General features: G+C 40.1%; 2 protein-coding genes across 7 annotated transcripts in view; one reads left to right on the forward strand and one right to left on the reverse strand.

Moving 5' to 3' along the window:
- Nucleotides 1-421: 421 nt before the first annotated feature.
- FANCI (FA complementation group I) overlaps nt 422-23,191 on the forward strand; it is a 74,839-nt gene continuing 52,069 nt past the window's right edge. For 4 of the 6 annotated variants that reach the window (XM_038532820.1, XM_038532822.1, XM_038532824.1 and 1 more), the window contains exons 1-10: nt 422-498; nt 4,015-4,117; nt 7,895-7,967; nt 13,293-13,423; nt 13,889-14,045; nt 14,126-14,183; nt 16,286-16,327; nt 16,846-16,969; nt 17,386-17,471; nt 19,235-19,361. In XM_038532820.1, coding sequence (XP_038388748.1) covers nt 4,034-4,117; nt 7,895-7,967; nt 13,293-13,423; nt 13,889-14,045; nt 14,126-14,183; nt 16,286-16,327; nt 16,846-16,969; nt 17,386-17,471; nt 19,235-19,361 — 882 coding nt within the window. In that variant the 5' untranslated portion in view covers nt 422-498; nt 4,015-4,033. Of the gene's footprint in view, nt 499-774; nt 794-4,014; nt 4,118-7,894; nt 7,968-13,292; nt 13,424-13,888; nt 14,046-14,125; nt 14,184-16,285; nt 16,328-16,845; nt 16,970-17,385; nt 17,472-19,234; nt 19,362-23,191 lie in introns of those variants that run through there. The other 2 variants (XM_038532821.1, XM_038532825.1) reach the window with 2 other exon arrangements.
- Nucleotides 19,494-22,951, reverse strand: LOC102154313 (epithelial-stromal interaction protein 1-like). Its single transcript, XM_038532121.1, has 2 exons — nt 22,946-22,951; nt 19,494-20,952 (listed from the first exon to the last, which is right to left on the reverse strand). The coding sequence occupies exons 1-2, from the start codon at nt 22,949-22,951 to the stop codon at nt 20,026-20,028; spliced, it is 933 nt and encodes a 310-aa protein (XP_038388049.1). The 3' UTR covers nt 19,494-20,025.

The following is a 23,191-nucleotide window of genomic DNA, read 5'->3' on the forward strand; positions in this document are numbered from 1 at the left end:
TGCCTGTCTCTGTGTGTGTCTCATAAATAAATAAAATCTTAAAAAAAAAAAAAAAAAAAAAAACACAACAGGGATCCCTGGGTGGCGCAGCGGTTTGGCGCCTGCCTTTGGCCCAGGGCGCGATCCTGGAGACCCGGGATCGAATCCCACGTCGGGCTCCCGGTGCATGGAGCCTGCTTCTCTCTCTGCCCCCCCCCCCCTCTCTCTCTCTCTGTGACTATCATAAATTTAAAAAAAAACAAAAAACAAAAAAAAACCGCAACGTTCCAGCCACACTGCGCACGCTCTCCGCAGTCCCGAATGCGAGTTTGCCTGCTGCGCCTCCCCGCGACTGCGAGTGGGAACGTCCGAGGACTCCCTGCCCCTTGTGCTTTAATGGTACACCCCACGCGCATGCGCCTGGGCAGCGGAACTAAGCGGCGGGAGGCGGGGCCTGTCGTGTCCCGTGACGGAAGCGCGGCTGCGTGCGGTAGCGCGGGCTTTTGGAACTTTGTTGTGGTGAGGCCGAGGGGACCGTGCGGAGGGGCTTCGCTGGCTGCGCGGGTGCAGGGACTCGGCGCCGGGGTGGGAGGCCGCGGGGCTGGGAGGACTGGAGGGCTGGAGGGCTGTCGTTTGCAGCCGGCGTTCTGGAGTTTCCTCCGGCCTGTCTCCCGCCGCGCCCCTCGGCTTCCCGGGCGTGCTGCACTTTCCGCTCTCCTGTTAGGTTATTTTCTCCGTCGGGGCTCAGCTCCCGGGGCTGGGACGTGTCACCGTGTCTCCCTTCCTTGGCTATCGCCGGCCGCCTTGCTTCCGAGTTTGTGTTTACATATTGCTGGGGGTGGGGGTGGGGGATGGGGGCGGCGCGAAAACCCGCGCGTTGCTGGTCCGGGAGCCGCGCTGGTCTCAGCGCCTCTGGGCGGGGTAGTGCGCGCGCTGCGGCGCTTCGCCGCCGCCTGGGGATTCCTCAGCTCTGGTTTTCCGCCGAATTTAGCAGATGCACCTGCTGCTATCGCTAGTTTTCAGCATGTTCTCCTTCTGGCTGCACGTCTCTCTGCATTTTCTCAATCCTCCCCGCCGAGGCCCTGCCGGGGGCGGGGGGGGGGGTACTAAGAGCATGGGATTTGGGGGTCTGGAGCCAGACAGACCTGAGTTTCATTTCTGCCTCTGCCACTGCGGGCCAGATTCCAACCCTCGGAGAAATTATTTAATCTCCCCAAATCCTGAAAGCTCTTCATCTAAGTTGGGGTAATAACCCCTCCTTCATAGGGTTGGTATGAGGATCGAATTAATGAATGTAAAGGGCTGGGCCAAGGGGCTTGACATTTCATTGTAGGGACTTCAGTAATTCGTTTGCTCAGCAAATATTTATGGGGCACCTATTACTAGAGAGGTACTGTGATTAAATAGTGGAGGTTCAGGGGCGCCTGGGTGGCTCAGCCAGTTAAGCGTCTGCCTTCTGCACAGGTCGTGATCCCAGGACCCTGGGATCGAGCCCCAGTGGGGCTCCCTGCTCAGTGGAGAGCCTGCTTCTCCCTTTCTCCCTCTGCCTGCAGCTTCCCCTTCTTGTGCCCGTGTTCTCTCTCTCTCCCTCCCAAATAAATAAAATCTTTTTAAAAAAGAGAAAAGGGTAGTGGAGGTTCATGGTAATAAACAAAACCAGACATGCTCCCCCTCCCCCCAGCCATGGACTTTATAGTCCATTGGGAGATGGTCCTTAATCTAGTAATTACAAATGGCATGATAAAGGTGTACAGATGGTAAGAGAAATGACTGTTGTCTTGATATAACAGGAGAGCATTTAGGGGCACCTGGGTAGCTCCGTCAGGCTTTGGGTTCTTGATTTTTTTTCTCAGGTCTGGATCTCATGTTGTAAGATGGAGCCCCTGGTAGGGCTCAGCGGGGAGTCAGCTTGAGATTCTCTCCCTCTCCCCTTGCTTGCTTGTTCACTCTCTTCCTGTCTAAATAAATAAATCCAAACGCAGGGCATAGTTAACCTAGACTGAGTTTCTGGGGGAAGTGTAGATTGAGCTGAGATCTGAAGGATTTGTAGGAATTGAGGGGCAGGGAATGAAAGGAGGGGTATGTATAAAGGTTCCAGACCAAAAGTCAAGTGTAAGGACCTATGGCAGGAGAACTTGGAGGTTCCTGAAAGCAATTCACTGTGGCTGGGGAGTATAGCGATGAAGGGGATTTAGGTGTAGGCCAGACCCTGCAGGACTTCATTATCCTAACTTTTGGATATTGCACTGGTAGAGCAGTGGAAAGGCTCGGAAGAATTTTAGGGTGAGGATGGAATGGAGGTGGAGGGAGTTTAAGCCACATAATCTGGTCTGTATTTCAAAAAGATTAGTTGCTGTGTGGGGGACAGGTTAGGAAGCTTTTGTAGTAGTTCAGGTGAGAGGTGACGGTGGCTTTGGAGTGATGTGGCAGTAGTGGATCTGAGAAGTAGATTTGAGAGATGTCTAGGAGGTAACATTGCCAGGACTTGTAGTGGATGGGAAGGATGAAGGTGAAATTGTTAAGAATGTTGTCTAGGTGTCTAGTTTCAGTAGCTGGGCGGAGAATGGTACACTTCATGGGGATGGGAAACAGGAAGAAATACAGGAGGGGGAGTAGGTCTTTGCACCAGTCTGCATTTCCCCCTTCCCATAATTTAGTGCATAATAGCTGTGCACTAAATCCTGCCTCTTGGTATAAGTTTATTTCATCTCCTTTACATGCCCCAGAATCACCACCCTAATATGGGCCTTTGAGTCCATCACTAAAATAGCCCTGATTAACTTCCTAGTCTCTGTTCTTTGTCCTTACTCTCTCCCCACTTTAATCAAGGTGTTAGTGCTAGATTGTTTGCTCAAACACTTTGTTCAGTCTGAAACAGGCAGAAATTGAATGAGGCAGATTCTTTTTTGGTCCAGAAATTTTGGTTGCTATTATTTACAGATTAAAATCGAAATCTCTTAATCTGGCATTAAAATCTTGCACAGTTTAGGGGCATCTGGCTTGTTCAGTAGGTTTAGCATGCAACTCTTGATCTTGGGGTTCTGAGTTTGAGCCCCTGTTGGGTGTAGAGATTACTTAAAAATAAAATCTTAAAAAAAAAAAAAAAAGATTTTACATGGTTTATTCCCAGCCTATCTTTCTAGCCTTCCTACTCATTACTTCCATACTTGAACTTCACACTTCTATACCTCATTTTCTCTTAATAGGTCTTTCAAATTCTCCTACAAAGGCCTTTGTTCATGACATTTTCCTTCCTGGTAGCATATTAAGTACACCACCTGGTTGTCTTGACTATCTAAATTTAATCTCTAAGTTCCAGTTCAAGCTCCCTGCTAAGAAGCCTTTTTGACCTCTGGGCACACATTTATGTCATTAGTCTTATTAACTTCTCATTTGTTTTATGCCATTTAATTGGCACTTTGTATTTACAGTGTTGTTGATATGTTACTTTATCAAATATCACTTTATTATGTGCTTGTGATACATATTCTTGTGTATATGCTTATAATTATTATTTGACGGCAGCCCGGGTGGCTCGGCGGTTTAGTGCCGTCCTCAGTCCAGGGCATGATCCTGGAGTCCCAGGATCGAATCCCACATCGGGCTCCCTTCATGGAGCCTCCTTCTCTCTCTGCCTGTGTCTCTTCCTCTCTCTGTCTCTCTCTCTCTCTGTGTCTCTCATGAATAAGTAAATAAAATCTTTAAAAATAAATGAAATAATTATTTTTTGATACACTATTAAGTGGCAGCTTTGTCTAGGTAGTGTGCTAGGTAGATGCTAAAAAATATTTAAAATGGGGGCAAAAATTATGGAACTACTTGTCTAGAGGGCAGATTTCTAATATGGAAATGCCAGATTATTTTGGTTTAGAAAAGAATCACCTACTCATACTAGTTAGTAATCCTTAGCCTAATGAGTACCTGATGTGTACATGGTCTATAATATGTATGAAATACTCAGTTAACAAGTAGGGAAGGAAAACAGGCTTGTTTACTGCTGGAAGTTTCATCCAGTTCTGACACTTTCCCTTACAGTTCCCTGATATGTGCAACGATGGACCAGAAAATAATATCTCTGGCAGCAGAAAAAACAGCAGACCGACTGCAGGAATTTCTTCAAAGCCTGAAAGATAATGATGTAAGTATTAGGAAGCACGTTCTGCTAAAAGCGAATGTCAAGGATGATGACAAATTCAAAGGACATTTAAAAAAATTATTCTGCCACTTGGTCTACCCCTAACTGTTCTTAGGAGACAAGGTTAGTTAATAACAACTCAGATGTAAAGAAATGGGGGAAAGGAAGAGAGATAGACAACAAATAGGCAACGTTTATATACAGCTATATGACATTTAAACATTTGTGCAACTGTGTATATATAAACAAATTACTGTACTTTTTTTTTTAAGATTTTATTTATTTATTCATGAGACACACAGAGAGAGAGAGAGAGAGAGAGAGGCAGAGACACAGGCAGAGGGAGAAACAGGCTCCATGCAGGGAGCCTGACATGGGACTCAATCCCGGGTCTCCAGGATCAGGCCCTGGGCCGAAGGCGGTGTGAAACCGCTGAACCACCCAGGCATCCCTGAAGTCAGCATTTTAATGGGAAACCCTAGAGGCATGGTAATGAGACCACTGAGACCAAGAACCAGGCAGCATGCCTACTGTCTCCACTACTGTTCAACATTGTCCTGGTGTGTTAGCCAGTGCAGTTAACCTAGAGAAAACAAAGGCAGAAGAATAGGAAAAAAGATATAAAGTCATCTGTCTTTGCAGATGTCCTACTAGTATTCCTAGAAAACCAGAAAGAATCTGTGATCAAACCATCTACAAGAAGCAAGGTAGAAGGGTGCCTAAGTGGCTCAATCAGTTGAGTGCTTGCCTTCTACTGAGGTCATTCTAGGGTCCTGGGATCAAGCCCCACATGGGGCTCCCTGCTTACTGGGGAACCTGCTTCTCCCTCTCCCTCTGGTGCTTCCCCAGCCTATGCTCTCTCAGTCTCTCTGTCAAGTAAATAAGTAAAATCTTTTTTTTTTTTTTTTTTTTTTTTTTTTTTTTTTAAAAAGAGGGCAGCCCATGTGGCTCAGCGGTTTAGCACCACCTTCACCCCAGGGCCTGATCCTGGAGACCTGGGATTGAGTCCTGCGTAAGGCTCCCTGCATGGAGCCTGCTTCTCCCTCTGCTTGTGTCTCTGCCTCTCTCTGTGTCTCTCATGAATAAATAAATAAAATCTTTAAAAAAATAAATAAAAAATAAAATGAAACAGCTACTATTTCTTTCCTGTCAGACTAGGAAAAGAAATGAACACCTCTATACATTCTTGGTGAGACTGGGGTAACAGTCACTCATACAGTGCTGGTAGGAATGCAGAAATAGTAAGACCGTGATTAGAATTTGATGCTATTTAACAAAACTGCATTTCCCCTCAGCCCACTCACTCCACTTCTAGGAATACCCTAAAGATGGCCTTCCAGCAATACGAAGTTATATTATGCACACAGTTATTCTTTGAATCTGTGAAAAAGAATGAAGTTCACTCTGGACTGATTTTGATTTCCAGGAGATATTATTAACTTAAGATGAAAAATGTGTATTATTCTACCTTTTACATAAGAAAGAAGGAAATAAAGCATACGTGTATCTGTGTATCCTTATAATAAAGAAACTCAGGAAGAATTCTATAACCATACTGAAGGTGGGGAGGAAGAGGAAAAAAAAGGAACTAATCCAAGTATTTGACTCTGTGCCCTCAGCCCTGGGCAGGGGATTGAAGGGAGAAATACAAATAAACCATGAACTTTTTAAGTAGGATTTTTTTTTTTAAAGATTGGTTGAGACTTAAGATGGTTAAGTCTGTTGAGAACTCCCCTTCTCTGAGGGCTGTGTCAAGGGCTGACTATTCTGTTGGAGGTTTCAGGTGAAGCAGTCAGGTACTTCCTTATTATGTATTTAGGAAGGGGGAGATGGACTCCAGTCCAAAAGACCAGGCAGATGTAGTTGTGGAAGAGAACAAATTCACGTTTTATTAGTCTTGGCTTCTGTGACACTTCATTTCTCTGGATATTGACAACCTTACTTCTCAGTGTTTATTGGCTGCTGCTCCTTTTAAATCCCTGAATATTGGTGGTTCTCTTTTTACATCTTTCTCTGAATGATCTTGTATGTCTCATTGAACTCTTTCTTTTCAAGCTTCATTGTGGCATTATCCTGTTAACTACTTGGCATTTCCACTTGAACTAAGAAGTAGCTCTGAGCCCCGCATCAGAAACTGGTACCTTGCAATTCGTGGTACCTTGCAATTCGTTTTAACAAACTCTGGGTGATTTAGATGCTAAATACCTAATTTTCACCATGTCAATGGCTCATGCCACCATTCACCCAGTTAGTTGCTTAAGCTAGAAATGTTAGAATCCTTCTTGATTTCTGTTTCTTCATCACACCCTCTTTTCACTGCTCACCCATGAGGAAGTCCATCTTAGTCCATTCAGGCTGTTATAAGAAACTATGGCAGACAGGGTAGCTTGTAAATGAGGAACATTTATTTTTCCTGGTTCTGTAGGCTGGAAGTCCGAGATGAGAGTGCCAGTATGGTCAGATGAAGGCTCCCTTCTGGGTTGCAGACTTCATCTTCTATCCTCACAGTGGAAGGAGATAGGAAGCTCGGTGGGCCCATTCATGGGAGTTCTACCCTCCTGACCTAATTATCTCCAAATATTATCGCATCAGGCATTAGGATACCAACATACCAATGGGAAGAGGGTGGAGAACATAAACATTCAGAGCACAGCAAAGTCCTATTGATTTGAGCTCTCAAATACATCTTCAGTCTATCTCATCATCTTTATTAGTTTGCCAGGGCTGCCGATTACAAAAGCGCTACAAACAGTAGTTTAAACAAAATTTATTTTTAGAGTTCTGGAGACTCAAAGTCCAAAATCGAAGTGCTCGTAGTGTTGGTTTCTTTGAGTCTGTGAGAAACCTAGCTTCCAGGGGTTTGCTGGCTATCTTTAACTTCTTAGAAGAAGATAGAAGTTAACGTCCTTAACTTCTATCACCCTGATCTCTGCCTTCATTTTCACATGGCACACTTGTTATACATGTGTCTCTCTGTCCAAGATTCCCCCTTTTATAAGGATAGTTGTATTAGCACCAACCTTAATGACCTCAACCTAACTAATTACATTTGCAACAGCCCTCTTTTCAAATAAGGTCATATTCTGGGGTCCTGGGAGTTAGAACTCTAACGTGAATTTGGGTGAGGGGGCACAGTTCAACCAGTAGCATCTCCCCTGCTGTCTGGGCTATACCACTATCACTTTTGAACAGTGTAGCAGTCTCCTAACATATCCCTATTTCACTCTTAAACCCCCCCCACACAAGCCATTCTCTACATAAGGAGCAAGACTGATCTTTTTTTTTTTTTTTTTTTTTTTTTTTTAATTCATGAGAGACACACACAAAGAGAGAGGCAGAGACACAAGCAGGCTCCATGCAGGGAGCCCGATGCGGGACTCGATCCTGGGACTCCAGGATCACACCCTAGGCCGAAGGCAGGCGCTAAACCGCTGAGCCACGCAGGGATCCCAAGACTGATCTATTTGAAAACATTCTTTCACTCTTCTCTTTTCTCTCTTTAGCAAGTTCTGTTGTACTTAGACAATTACAGAATGAAGATAGGAATAAATTTCAGTCTGACAGCCCTGCATCATGTTAAGATCCACCTTGCTAAAAAAAAATAAAAACAAAAACAAAACAAAAAAAATCTACTCTGCTCTATCTAAATCAATGTTATTTGTGATACTTGAAGTCTCTGAAGGGTATGAACCTGACAGATGACTCACATTGGGAATTTAAGTCATTGGAGTAGAGAAATTGTTGCCAGAGACTTGTAGCTTTTTCCTTTTTTGATTGCAGTTGGCTAATCTCCTTCAGAATCAGGCAGTGAAAGGAAAAGCTGCCGGAGCACTCCTGCGAGCCATCTTCAAAGGTAATAATAAATGCCACTTCTACCCCCCTGGGTTGGGTGCATATACTGCTACTTTTTTTTTTACTGTTTGAATGAAGCTTTCCTATGTTTTCAGGATTTTACAAAATCAACTACAGCAGCAGTCTCTTGTCTTGTGGATTGAAATAATTTTACTGAAGGAGGTTCAAGTGGGTACCTGAGATTGTATTGCTGGTTTGGGGGCCCATAAAGGACGCACATCTTAAAATCCACTTTGGTTTACTTGTGCTTTTAAAATGGTAGAGAACAGCAACATTGAGTATTTAATCTGTGCTTAACAGGGGGCAAGTGAGCGTTGGGGTTTCATGATTTGGAATATCTCAGTGACTTCTATATTATGTTCCTATCAGCACTGAATGAGGATGATGATTTCTCTGTAACCTTGTCAACATTTGTTACTGGCTGTCTTTTTCATTGCAGTCCATACTAGGGAAGATGAAGTGGTATCTCACTGTGGTTTTGATAAGCATTTCCCTGATGGCTAATGATGTTGAGCATCGTTTCATGTGCCTACTGGCCATTTGTGTATCTTCTTTGGAGAACTGTCTACTCAGATCATTTGCACTTTTAAAAATTGGATTGTCTTTTTATTATCGAGTTATAATCATTTCTTATATATTCTAGATATATGTCCCTTATTAAATATATGATTTGCAAAAATTTTATCCCGTTCTGGGTTGTTTTTTCACTTTTTTGATAGTATGCTTTGAAGTGCAAAGTTTTTTGATGTCCTTTTTTTGTTTTGTTTTTTGTAGCTTGTGCATTGGGTGTTTTATTTAAGGAACGATTGCTTAATCCAAAGTCATGAAGATTTAAACTTCTATTTTCTCTTCAAAGTTTTCTAGGCTTACCTCTTACAGTTAGATCTTTGATCCATTTTAAGTTTATTTTGGTGTATGGTGTGAGGTAGGAATCCAACTTCATCCTTTCTTGTTTTCAGTAGCCCCTTAACTGAAAATCAATTGCCCATTAATGTGAGGGTTTGTGTCTAGACTCAGAGTGCTAGTCCCTTACTCTATGTGGCTCCTTATGGCAAGACCATGCTATTAATCACTGTAACTTCGTAGTACGTTTTAAAACTGGGAAGTTTGAGTCCTCCAACTTTGTTTTTCTTTTTTCAGGATTATTTTGGATATTCAGGGTCCCTTGTGTTTCCATATGAATTTTAAGATTAGCTTATCAGTTCCTGAAAAAGAAAAGCTGGAGTTTTAGCAGAGATTGTGTTGGGTCTGTGTATGAATTTGAGAAGTATTGCTATTTTAGCATAAGTCTTTGATTACATGAATATGGAATGTCTTTCCATTTACTTAGGTTCTCTTTATTTCTCAGTAATATTTATAATCTTCAGAATACAACTCTTATACTTTTCTTAAATTTCTTCCTAAATGTTCTATTTTTTATTATATTGTAAATGGGATTTCTTAATTTAATCATCTGATTGTTCATTACTAATGTATAGAAATGCAGTAGGCTTTTTTTTTTTAAGATTTTATTTATTTATTCATGAGAAGACACAGAGAGAGAGAGGCAGAAACATAGGCAGAGGGAGAAGCAGACTCCCTGCAGAGAGCCTGATGTGGGACTCAATCCCAGGACCCTGAGATCATGACCTGAGCCAAAGGCAGATGCTCAACTACTGGGCCACCCGAGTGCCCTAGGTGTAGTGTTCTATAGATATGTTAGATCTAGTGTGTTGTTTATGTGTGTGTCCTTGTTGATCTTCTAATTGTTCTATCCATTATTGAAAGCAGGATATTGAAGTCTTTAATTATTGTTGAATTGTCTATTTCTTCAGTTCTGTTGGTTTTTACTTTGTGTATTTTGGAGCTCTTTTGTTAAGTACTTATATATTTGTAATTGTACATACCTTGATGATCTTTTAATCATTATAAAATGTCCTTTGTCTCCAGTAGTAATTTTTGTCTTAAAGTCTACTTTTTTCTAATATGTATATAGCCAATCTAACTCTTTGGTTACTGCTTGACTGGTAAATCTTTCTCTGTCCCTTAACTTTCAAACTGTATACCTTTGAGTCTAAATTGTGTCTCTGGTTAACAGCATATAACTGAATTTTTAAAAAATTTATTCTGCCAATCTCTGTCTTTTGGTTAGAATGTCTAATCACCTTATTGTAGTTATTGATAAGGTAGGGTTTACATCTGCCATTTTACTCTTTATGTCTTTTTTTAAGTGGTGTGTTTGTTTTTGTTTTTTTTAAGTAATCTTTACACCCACTGTGGGGCTCAGCCTTACATCCTGAGATCAAGAGTTGCATGCTCTGCAACTGAGTTAGCCAAGTTCCTCTGCTTTTTTTGTCTTATGTATTTTTAAAATTTATGTGTTTTGGGGATACCTGGGTAGTTCAATGGTTCAACATCTGCCTTTGACTCAGGGCATGATCCTGGGGTCCAGGATCGAGTCCCATATCAGGCTCCCCAGAGGGAGCTGCTTCTCCCTCTGCCTGTGTCTCTGCCTCTCTCTCTCTCTCTCTCTCTGTGTGACTATCATAAATAAATAAAAATTTTTTAAAAATAATAAATAAATAAAATCCTTTTTAAAAAAACTGTTCTGTTTAAATATTTTCTAGTGTACTATTTTCTAATATACTATTTATTAAATAACAGTCTAGTTCAGATTAATACTAGCTTAGTTTTAATAGTTTATAGTACTTTGTTCTGTATGTAGCTTCTTTCTCTTCCTCCCTCTTTTGTGTTGTTATTGTCATACAAATGACATCTTTACACATTTATGCCCATCAGCACAGATTTATAATTACTACTTTATGCAGATCTTATAAATTAGCTAGGAGAAAAACTATTTACAAATAAGAAGTACATTTCTATTGCCTTTTGTATTTTCCTATGTAGTACCTGTACTGGTGCTATTTCATGTGGAGTCACGTTACTTCTAGTATTCTTTCATTTCAGCCTGAAGGATTCCCTTTGGCAGTAGGGTAAGTCTTCTAGCAGCAAATTCTTTCTTTCTGTTGTTTATCTGGGAATGTCTTAATTTCTCCTTCATTTTTGAAGGACATTTTTTCTGGTTGTAGAATTCTTGGTTGATAGTCCTTCTTTCAGCATTTTGACTATGTTACTATGTTTTTTTCTGCCTTTCCATGTTGTGGGGGGGGGGGACAGGGAGGTGTTTTGTTGCTTCTGTTGTTGTTTTTGAGAAATTGGCCGTTAATTATATTGACTATCTCTTTTCCAGATGACTTGCTTCTCTCTTATTGCTTTTAAGATTCTGTATTTGACCTTTTTTAAGTATACAGTTCAGTGGCCCTAAATACAATAATTAGTCTATCTAGAATTTTAATACTGTGTTGAATAGAAGTGATAAGAGTAGGCATCCTTATAGTTTTCATGTTTTATGGAAATGCTTTCAATCTTTAGTAATTGGATATGGTGTTAGTTGTGGATTTTTCATATATGGCTTTTGCTATGATGAGGTGTCTCTGATTTTGACTGTTTGCTATGGTATGTCTAAGTGTACTTCTCTTGTGTTTATCATTGGAATTTATTGAGTTTCTTAAATTTGTAAATTAGCATTCATTAAAATTGGGAAGTTTTTGGCCATGATTATTTCTTCTTCTTCTTCTTCTTCTTCTTTCTTCTTTCTTCTTTCTTCTTTCTTCCTTCTTCTTCTTCTTCTTCTTCTTCTTCTTCTTCTTCTTCTTCTTCTTTCTTCTCCTTTTTTTTTTTTTTTCTTCTGCAAAAAGCTTTATTGTCTCCATTTGGCCCACGTTTTGGGAAAGGGCTCCGGGATGGTTAAAAAGCTGCCTAGTGGCTGCAGGGAAAAAGGTTCAGGCACAAGCCCTGGCACCGGGGGTTGCCAAAGGAGCCCCTCCTCAAAGGCTGCTGATGATTTCTTCTTTTTACCCCTTTCTTTCTTTCCTTTTCTGGATTTTCATTGTGTCTGTGTTAGCATTCATGATGATAGCCCACAGGACTTTGAGGCTCTGTTCATTTTTCTTCACTTTCTGTCCCTCAGATGATAATCCCAGTTGCCCTATCTTTAAGTTCTCTGGTCCTTTCTTCCATCAGGTCAGATCTCCTATTGAGACCTTATCATAGGTTTTTCAGATCAATTATTTTTTTTTATTCCGGAATTTTAATTAATTTATTTATTTACAATTTCTCTTTTTTTAAAGATTTGACAGAGCATGCATGCATGTGCATACATGTATGCATGAGTGGGGGGAGGGGCAAGGAGAGAAACTCAAGCAGAGTCCATGCTGAGTTCAGAGCCTGGAGTGGGGCTCAAGCTCATGACCCTGAGATCATAACTTGGGCTGAAATCAAGAATTAAATGCTCAAAAAAAAAAAAAAAAAAAAAAGAATTAAATGCTCAATTGACTGAACCACCCAGACGTCCCTACTTATTTATAATTTCTGTCTCTGTTGATATTCTCTACTTGGTGAGATATTGTTCTTATATTTCCTTTAGTTCTTTAGGCATGGTTTCCTCCTCTTCTTTGAACATACTGAAAACAGCTGATTTAAAATCTTGTAAACTAGCATCTAAGCTCTGTCAGGGACAGTTTTCTATTGATTTTTCCTTTTTCCTGTTTACGGGCCATACTCTTGGGACATTTTTTTTTTAAAGATTTTATTTATTTTTTCATGAGAGACAGAGAGAGAGGCAGAGACATAGGCAGAGAGGGAAGCAGGCTCCTCGCAGGCTGCCCAATATGGGACTCAGTCCTAGGATCCCAGATCACGACCTGAACCAAAGGCAGATGCTCAACCACTGAACCACCCAGGTGCCCCCTCTTGTGATATTTTGTGAGAATTCTGGAAATCAGATAACCACTCTCCTCTCTTAGGATTGTTGTTTTTGATAGTTTTCATTATTTCTGTCAGTTTTCTTACTGCTTTTATGGAGGAAAGGATTTTCTGAGGTCATTATTATTCTGCCATTCCTGCTGACATTACTCAGTGATGATGTTTTGAAGTGGAATATGTAAAGACATTTAATTTGTGTTACTGGACCCAAAAAGGCTCTGAGGTATCTTAGAAGGTATTTCCCCTTTTGTACTATAAGCTTATGTTAAAAATTTAATGATATAAATAAAAATTAATGATATAGATAGAGGAAGAAAAGATGACATTTGAGTTATCTAATTTAAGTACTTTTGTAAAGCTCCTAAATTTTGCTGTTCTAAACACTATAGCAATCAGTAGTTTGATAATTCTACTTCTATATTAAACTATAATGCTGTTCGCTTTTCCTATTTGCCCTTCAACTTTATAAGACTTCTTCTTTTCTTCTTTCTTTGTTTCTGTACCATTCGTTTAAAACAATAAGGTTCCCCCTGCTCTGAGGAAGCTGGAGCTCTTAGGAGACTTAAGATATACATTTGTGGTATTCACTTGGTGGAATCAGGGGATTTGCAGAAAGAAGTAGCATCCGAGATCATAGGATTACTAATGCTAGAGGTAAGATAGAAAACAAAAACTTTTTTGGTTTTGGGTAAATTGGCCGGAGGCAGGGAGGGTTGTAATTTGTTAAGGGTGGGAAAACTTAAATGTGCCAAACATAGCATAGTTCCTACTATGAATAAGAACTGTTAAAAAAAAAAAAAAAAAGAATAGTTGATGGATGAGCCATAAACCCATGTTTATGTTAATTTCTGATATTGTGGGTATCTGATATCTTTGAAGAGTATTTGAAAACATTGGAAAAAAAGAAAACATTGGAGAACTAATTTAGGATTTTGACCTTTGAAATCTTTTACAATTATAAGTTTCTCTAGATCAGAACGATTTCCTGGATCCCTTATAGGACCAGTTCTGGGTTTTAGTGCCACTTCTATTAATTCAGCAAAAGACACTGCTTTGTGGAAAGAGATACCAAGACTCTAGATTTCTGCTTAACATTTTCTTTATCCCATGAATTTTTAGGCTCATAATTTTCCAGGACCATTGCTGGTTGAATTAGCCAGGGAGTTTGTTGGTGCTATCGAAGAGGGCAGCTTAACGAATGGAAGATCTTTGGAGTTGTTACCCATTATTCTCACTGCCCTTGTTGCCAATAAAGAAAATCTCGCTTATGGAAAAGGTAATTTTCTTTGAATTTTAGTGGCATTTTCAGCTAGTCACTTAATCAGATTTATTTCTCAGTGTATTTTGCATTTCTAGGTGTACTGAGTGGGGAAGAATGTAAGAAGCAGTTGATTAACACCCTGTGTTCTGGCAGGTAAGTCTTAAAATGTGTAGCACTTTCTCAGACATACAATTGGCAAAAAAACAGGATTATTGTTTATATCAGGAATTTGTGTCATTAAGTTTTTAGTCTTTTTTTGTTTGTTTATAATGTACAACTGTAAAACCATTTAGTCTGTGATGAATTTTTGAGAAATACCTATATTTTCTGTTCTAAGACTACAATATAGTTTCTCTTTACTTGATTGTTCATCTTAAAGCAGTTTTGTCCTCCAGTGTTTTATGGACTCCCAAGGTCCTTAAGGCTGGGAAGTCACTCTGCTGCTGTATATCTTTTATATGTTTTTTGAATGGGTGGGATATATAAATAATGGTTGTATCTTTAAACCAGAAATATGAGAATCTACTTTAAGGAAAGATTCCAACATAATAAGAAAATACTCATACATACAAATGTTCAACCCAGAACTTTGTGACCCGCTTAAGCGTTACAATGATAGAGAAATGTAGGTTATGGTGTGTAACCTATGTTAGGTAAGATAGAACACTCCATGAAACTTAAACCCATTAAAAATGAGATGCACAAAACCACCAAAGATGAAAACTTCTTGCTATATAGTCAGTGAAATAAAGAGAATACTTGGTTGTAAAATAGAATGATTACATTTGGGTACATTAAAAAGAAACAGAAGGGAGCCCACAAGATTATGTAAATCAGAAGTAACAGCTTTTATGACATTATAAGTATGTATCAGCTCACGTGTGCTTATCTATTTGTTTTTAAATTAAAAATCTTAAAACATAAAAACAACAACAAAAAAAACGGGCAGCCCCGGTGGCACAGCGGTTTAGCGCCGCCTGCAGCTCAGGGTGTGATCCTGGAGACCCTGGATCGAGTCCCACGTCAGGCTCTCTTCATGGAGCCTGCTTCTCCCTCTGCCTGTGTCTGCCTCTCTCTCTCTCTCTCTGTCTCTATGAATAAATAAATAAAATATTTAAAAAAAAATTTTTTTTTTTTTAAAGAGAGGCACCTGAGTGGCTCAGTGGTTGAGCTTCTGCCTTCAACTTAGGTCATGATCCCAGGGTTCTGGGATTGGGTCTTGCATTAGGTTCCCTGCAGGGCTGTGTCTCTGCCTCTCTCTGTCTCTCATGAATAAATAAATCAAATCTTTAAAAAAAAGATTTTTTTTTTAAGTTTTAGCTTTAAATAATCCCTATATACCCAACATGGGGCTTAAACTCGACCCTGAGATCAAGAGTCACATGTTCCTCACAGAGCCAGCCAGGCTCCCCTTGTTTGTTTTTAATACACTAAAGAGTTTATTCAATACACATTGTAATATACCTTGCATTTTTCTTTTTCTTTTTTTTAAATATTTTTTTTAATTTTTATTTATTTATGATAGTCACACAGATTGAGAGAGAGAGAGGCAGAGACACAGGCAGAGGGAGAAGCAGGCTCCATGCTCTGGGAGCCCAACGTGGGATTCGATCCCAGGTCTCCAGGATCACGCCCTGGGCCAAAGGCAGGCGCCAAACCGCTGTGCCACCCAGGGATCCCACCTTGCATTTTTCATTTAACACATCTATTCATGTCGGTATATACAACTCTACATCATTCTTTTTAATAGTTCCATGCTATTCTGTTGTAAGTGGCTAATCTCCAGTTGTTAAGAGTAGGGTTTTTTTTTTTCCCAACAAATAATATATGGTAATTTGGGTTTTTTGCTACTATAAAAAGTGTTGCAATGAACATCCTTAGATATCTAGGTGACCTTATATAAGCATGTACTTGGGATATATTTCTAATACTAATTAGGGGATCTGTGGTTATTTGCATTTTTAAACTTGATAAGTATTGTCAGCTTGTCTTTCCAGAAGGGTTATATCAGTATATACTATCTAAAACAGTATGTGGAGAGCATTTGTTTCCCAAAAATTCCTAGTACTATCACCAGACTTTTATTTTTATAGTTTTAGAGGTTAAAAGCTGTTATTTCATTGGTTATTTTATCTTGTTTTCCGGTGGTACTTGAAATGGCCTTAATTTTTTCCCTCCTTATTAATTTTTTCAAAGTAATATGCAAATAAGTTAAATTGAGATAAATTTTCATACTTGTCATTTTCTTTAACCAGATGGGATCGGCAATATGTAATCCAACTCACTTCCATGTTCAAGTAAGTATCATTATTCCCTTTTCTCTTTATACCCTGCTATTTGAACTTGCCTGCTAGAAATTGAAATTTAGGAAGCTCACACACTGCTTTCCCCCAATTAAGAGTATTTGTACCTCTCTTTTCTAAGATTTTCTCCCCTCTTTTTACTTTAATTGCTTATTTAAAGTATAACTATGGTTTCTTTTCCAATGTGACTTTGCTTATGTAAGTTTTTTGGTCCCCTTTAAAGTTCTCTCTTTGGGGAACCCTGGGTGGCGCAGTGGTTTAGCGCCTGCCTTTGGCCCAGGGTGCGATCCTGGAGACCTGGGATCGAATCCCACATCGGGCTCCCGTGCATGGAGCCTGCTTCTCCCTCTACCTGTGTCTCTGCCTCTCTCTCTCTGTGTGACTATCATAAATAAATAAAAATTAAAAAAAAATAAAGTTCTCTCTTTGATAAAAACCAAAGGTCAGTTATAATATTCTGGTATCTCCCAAATTAGGCCATAGCTCTGGCCTTGAGAGTCTTTGATCCACAGGGATGTCCCTCTGACTGCAGAAGAGGTGGAATTTGTGATGGAAAAAGTGTTGAGAATGTTCTCCAAGTTGAATCTTCAAGAAATACCACCTCTTGTCTATCAGCTTCTGGTTCTCTCCTCAAAGGTATAAATAACAAATATACAGATGTTTTTTATATCTCTGGTGGAATGATCAGTTGGGCCATTCAGCTTTTCATACTCTTGGCTTACATACTAAGGCATAAATGCTTTCATTTCATGTCTGATGATATGATGGGTAAAAGGATCATGCTTCTCAGCCTCAGAAACCTATATGACTCTTGTACTCTCACAATCTGTGTATGCGTGGTAGCAGAAGGGATGAAGATCTCAAAGAGGGTGGGCTAACGGCCCCTTAACCTAAGTCTAACACTAAGATGCATTTCAAACACAATTTCAACAACAAAAAAAAATTCTATAAATGCTTAGTGTGACTTCAGGTTGTAATTTACCTATTTAGGAAGTTCAACTTGGTGATCTTGTCTTTTATGAGGAGACCTTACCTGTTCTGTATTTTTTTAGGGAAGCAGAAGGAGGGCTTTGGAAGGAATCATAACTTTCTTCAGCGAGCTAGATAAGCAGCACAATGAGGAACAGAGTGGTGATGAGTGAGTAATACAGTACAGAAATAAAATCTTTTTTTTTTTTTTTTTTTTTGTTTTTTTTTTTTTAAAGTTTTTTTTTTTTTTTTTTATTTATTTATGATAGTCACACACAGAGAGAGAGAGAGAGAGAGGCGGAGACACAGGCAGAGGGAGAAGCAGGCTCCATGCACCGGGAGCCCGATGTGGGATTCGATCCTGGGTCTCCAGGATCGCGCCCTGGGCCAAAGGCAGGCGCCAAACCGCTGCGCCACCCAGGGATCCCTAAAATCTTTTTTACAGTTGCATCTTATGTGTGTTTTACCCTTGTTATTTAACCTTCCAGTCCCTACCTTCACCTCAGCACAGAACTTCCCTAGTCCTCTCTGAGCTGCTCAGTACTAAAGCAGCCTCTTCGCCTTGCTCATTTACAGCTCTTCAGGAGCAGAGCAGTAATTGTTGTGTAAATTGCAAGTTAATAAGCTATTTTTATCTCTTCTGAGCCAGAAACTCTTTGGCCCTGGGGCTACAATGATGAACCAGTCAGGCAAGGTCCCTGTTCTCCAGGAGTTTAAGTATTGGTGAGAAGAGAACAGGAAATAAATAAAAATATTAGGAAGTGCTATGCAGGTAACTCAAATGGATGAAGTGATAGTGACAGTGTAGCTACTTAACATTGAGTGGTCAAGGGAAACCTCTTGGAGAGCGTGCCACTTTAACTGAAGCCTGAATGATAAGAACCACAATATATAAATCAGAGAAAACATTCTCAGCTAGTGGAATAGTTAACGTGTCTGAAAAAGATATTTTCTGAAGCACCTGTGCCTGGTGCTGTTCTAAGCACCTTAACCTCACAAGAACCCTATTTTGCTTCTACTTTATGCATGTGGAAACTGAGGCACAGAGGAATTAAGGAATATCCCAAGGTTATATATAGTAGTAGAGCTGAGAGTTCAATCAGGGCAGTTTGGCTGCAGAGCTCATGCTGTTAATCCAATTGCAGCCTACCGCTTCTACTCTAGGGTAACTTTGTTATTTGGCTTGAGCAATTGATTAGAAGGTGGTCTTATATACTGAGTTAGGAAAGACTGAAAAGCAGATGTAAGACAAAATAAGCTCAGTTTTAATCATGTTAAGTTTCAGATGTGTATTAGCATCCCATATGGAGGTATTAAGCAGAGAGTCTAGAGTTAGAGGGAGAGGTCAGGACTGGAAATAAGAGATTGGAAAGAACTAAAGCCACAGGACTGACTGGGGAATCCTAGGGAAATTGTGAAGAAAAAGAAAATCAAGACTGAGCTCAGGAGCATTCCACCACGTAAAGCGAGGATGAGCCAGCAGGGAAAAAAAAAAAAAAATGGAGAAGAATTGAGTGACAGTACACCAGAAGAGAAGAGAGTGTTTCAAGAAAGAAATTGTCAACTGTTTCATGTCTGCTGAGGTGTTAAGGTGGAACTAGATTATTGGTTTTGGCAACATAGAGGTCATTTGTAATTTACAAGAATAGTCAATTTGAGGAGAGTGGGTGGAGAGGGGCAGAAGCCTGGTTGAATTGGATTTAACTGAGAAGAGGTAAAAAAGTGTAATTAATGACAATAGACAATTCTGTCAAGTTTTGTTATAAAGGAGCAGGAATAGAGCAGTAGAATTTCTATTTGCTGCCTCCAGTGATAGTATGAATTCACCTTGAGTTGGTCTGCTTGTTCAGCTGACCAACTGTACAACTGTACTGTCTGTACTTTTGTCTCTTGCTCAAACTGTAGCTCATCCTTTTCTGTTGAATCTTTTAGGCTGTTGGATCTTGTTACTGTGCCATCAGGTGAACTTCGTCATGTTGAAGGCACCGTTATCCTACACATCGTGTTTGCCATCAAACTGGACTGTGAACTAGGCAGAGAACTCCTGAAGCACTTAAAGGTAGCTACAGACTTATGGTGATCTAGGATCTCTTTATGAAACGGATATTTGAACTCAAGCCTCTCTGATATCCCTTAATTATAGAAGACAAGTGGAAGCATTGTACGATGACCCTGGATTTATTTATTTATTTATTTTTAGAAGTATTTCAAAATTTATTTGTAAATGTATTTAAAAGAGTATAAAAGATTTATCATTTTCTTTTGCCCAAGTTTGTACCCCGGATTACATAGAGCTTAAAATCTAAAAAATGCCAAAGCTTCCCCAAACCTGATCTGAGAATTACATAAGAATTAGCTGCTTAAAGAGACAAGCATGTAGCGTCCAAAGCTCTTGCAAGCGTGAGACTATCAAATGATTCCCTCCTTTTTCATCATACTAACATTGCTGTAATTATGCTTCCAACAACATGTGAAACCAATGAGGAAAATAGTGTAAAATTCCACTGGTAGTAGAAATTTAATATGAGCTTAGCAAGCAGCTCCTGCGAACACCCATAAATAATGATAGGGAAAAACTGGTCATCCTCAATTGTTCAGCTGAGTAGGTGGGCAATTTGAAGTCAAGGTAAAATAGCAAGGGTAAACAAAGTAGCATTAAGGAAAAGCATCAAGTGAGGTCCTTCAAGGTCAGTTGACAAAGGACAGATGTAAGTAAATATTTCTCACACATCCCAGCTGTTACCACTATTCATATTCCAGTGGCCTCCAAAGTGCTCCAAACCACCTGGTTGACTTTTGCCTTGGAGCCGGTCCAGAAAAACATTATTTACCCTCCTGTGTTCAGCTTGGTGGATTTTGGTTCTTGCTTCCTCCTGTTGCTGTTGGTTAAATTCCAGTAATTCCCTCTTCTGATGTTGTTCCTCCTTCATCTTTTGCAATTTTTTATTTTCTTCCTCCTTTAGAGAATCCTTATAAGCCCGGCTTCTGGCCCAAGTTGAAGACTGTGGGTCAGGAAAAGCAATTGGACGGGTACTCCGGTCTGGCAACTCTGTGTCCAGTCTGCTCAAGAACTCAGCAGTTTTGTATTGGTGGTGCTCTCTAAATGCTTCTCTTCTGAGGTTTTCTTGAAATCTTTTTTTCTCCTCTAGTTTATTGCTCTTCTCTCTCTGAATTGCCTTCATCTTTTGGATTTGGGCTTCTTCTGCTTCCTTCTTGATTCTCACAGATTCTTCTCTTTTTAGCTTTTGCTGGTATTTAGATTGCATCAGTTGGAGTTGTTGTTTCTGCCGGACTTCAGCCTGTGATTGGCTTCCACCTAACCGCCTTGGCACCAGGTTAACAGGCTTCGCTCTATGTTGCTCCTTCCACTTCTCAAGATTCTTCAGCTCTTGCTCAGCAATCCTTTGTATCTGACTTCTTCGGTTTTCATTGGGTGCTATCATGGTATATGCGCCTGGGGGGCGGCGGGCCCGGGGCTGTCCTCCGCGGGGCTCCGGGGCGCCCCCTCCACGCCGGGGCAGGGACCCTGCGGCAGGCCTGGCTCCGTGCGCGGCCCCCGGGCGTGGGTGCGGGTGAACATGGCTCAGGTCGGAGGTCCCGGGCGGCCACGGCGGGAGGGACGCGGGCGGGGACGCCTGGGGCCGATGACCCTGGATTTAGAGGGTGCCTTTTACTTTGAAAGTAGGAAATTTAAAAATTAAATTAAATTAAAAAAAAGAAAGTAGGAAATATATGTCACTACATTCTTAAGCAAATTCCATTTTAAAACTATGCCTTAAATGTTTTGATGTTTAAAAAGAAAAAAAATGGGGACTGTTCAGCAGGAAGCTTAACATTTAATCATAGTTCCATTGTCGTCTTATGTGAGCTTTTTTTTTTTTTTTTAAATTTTTATTTATTTATGATAGTCACAGAGAGAGAGAGGCAGAGACATAGGCAGATGGAGAAGCAGGCTCCATGCACCGGGAGCCCAACGTGGGATTAGATCCCGGGTCTCCAGGATCGGGCCCTGGGCTAAAGGCAGGCTCTAAACCGCTGCACCACCCAGGGATCCCCTCTTATGTGAGCTTCAACCTTGAGCTCTGTTTCCCCATTTAAGAATTGGGATATTGCCTATTTTTAGTAGTATATTATGGGGTTTTATGAAAATAAGTCATTTATCATTAAGTATTTGTGAAATGGTAAGGTAAAAACCAGAAGTGTTTCAAACTCTTTTAAAGAAAAGTAGTATACAGATAAAGGACCTATTTTTTCCTTCAGCATTTTATTTAGAAATTTTTAACCCACAGAAAATTTGAAACACTGTAGCACAGTGAGCATCTATATGCCTCTCATTTAGGTTCACCAGTTTTTAAATATCTTGCCACATTTACTTTATTTCACTTTCTTGCATATGTTATTATTATTATTATTATTATTATTAATTTTTTTGGAGGGGGGATCATTTAAAAGTTAGAAATCAGGGGCACCTGAGTGGCTCAATCAGGTAAGCGTCTGCCTTTGGCTCAGGTCATGATCTGAGGGTCCTGGGATGGAGCCTCGCATTGGGCTCTCTGTTGTATTTCTTTCTTTTTTTTTTTTTAAGATTTTATTTATTTATTTTGGAGAAAGTATAAGCAGGGACAAGGGGGGGGCGGAGGGAGAGGGAGGAGCAGACTCCCTGCTGAGCAGAGATTTTCTTTTTTTTTTTTTTTAATTTATTACCTGAGAGAGAGAAATATAGCCAGAGAGAGCACAAGCAGTCTGGAGAGGAAGAAACAGGCTCCTGCTAAACAGGAGGAGGATCCTAGGATCATGACCTGAGCCAAAGGCAGATACTTAATGTACTGAGCCACCCAGGCACCACTCACCAAGTTTTGTGTTTCTTGGTCTACTCCACTGTATTTTTGTTTGTTGGTTTTCTGTTTTGTCTTTGGGTGTTGTTGTCTTTTGGTTATCATTTATTTTAGGCCTCAAAGACCTATTTTTAAAATTTTACTGAGATATGATTTTTTAATTTTTATTTTATTTTTTATTTTTTATTTTTTATTTTTATTTTTTTTTTTTAAAGATTTATTTATTTATTCATGATAGACATAGAGAGAGTGAAAGAGGCAGAGACACAGGAGGAGGGAGAAGCAGGCTCCATGCACCGGGAGCCTGACGTGGGATTCGATCCCGGGTCTCCAGGATCGCGCCCTGGGCCAAAGGCAGGCGCCAAACCGCTGCGCCACCCAGGGATCCCTTTATTTTATTTTTTAAATTTAAATTCGATTTAGTTAACATATGGTATATTATTAGTTTCAGAGGTAGAATGTAATGATCCATCAGATGCATATAACACCTAGGGCTCATTACATTAAGTGCCCTCCTTAATGCCCATCACCCAATTACTGCATCTGCCCACCCACCTGCCCTCCAGCAATCCTGTTTGTTTCCTAGAGTTAAAAGTCTCTTTAGGGTTTGCCTCCCTCTCTGTTTTTATCTTCTTTTTCCTTCCCTTCCCCTATGTTCATCTGTTTTGTTTCTTAAATTCCACATATGAATGAAATCATATGGTATTTGTCTTTCTCTGAGACATAATTTACATAACATAAAATTCACCCATTTTAAGTTTACAATGCAGTAATTTTTCATAAGTTTACCTTGTTGTGCAACCATCACCGTCATCCAGGTTTAAAACATTTTCATCACCCTGTAAGATCCTTCAGCCCATTTATTGTGAAGTCCCATTCCCAGTTTTCCCGTCCCAGGCCCAGGCAACCACTAATCTACTGTCTCTATAGATTTACCTTTGCTAGACAGTTCCTATAAATGGGATCATACAGTATATGATCTTTTGTGTATGGCTTCTTTTGTTTAGCATCAAGTTTTCAAAGTTTATCCATGTGTTGTAGCCCGTGTCAGTAT

The sequence above is a fragment of the Canis lupus genome, chromosome 3 (assembly GCF_011100685.1).
Source record: "Canis lupus familiaris isolate Mischka breed German Shepherd chromosome 3, alternate assembly UU_Cfam_GSD_1.0, whole genome shotgun sequence".
NCBI lineage: Eukaryota > Metazoa > Chordata > Mammalia > Carnivora > Canidae > Canis > Canis lupus.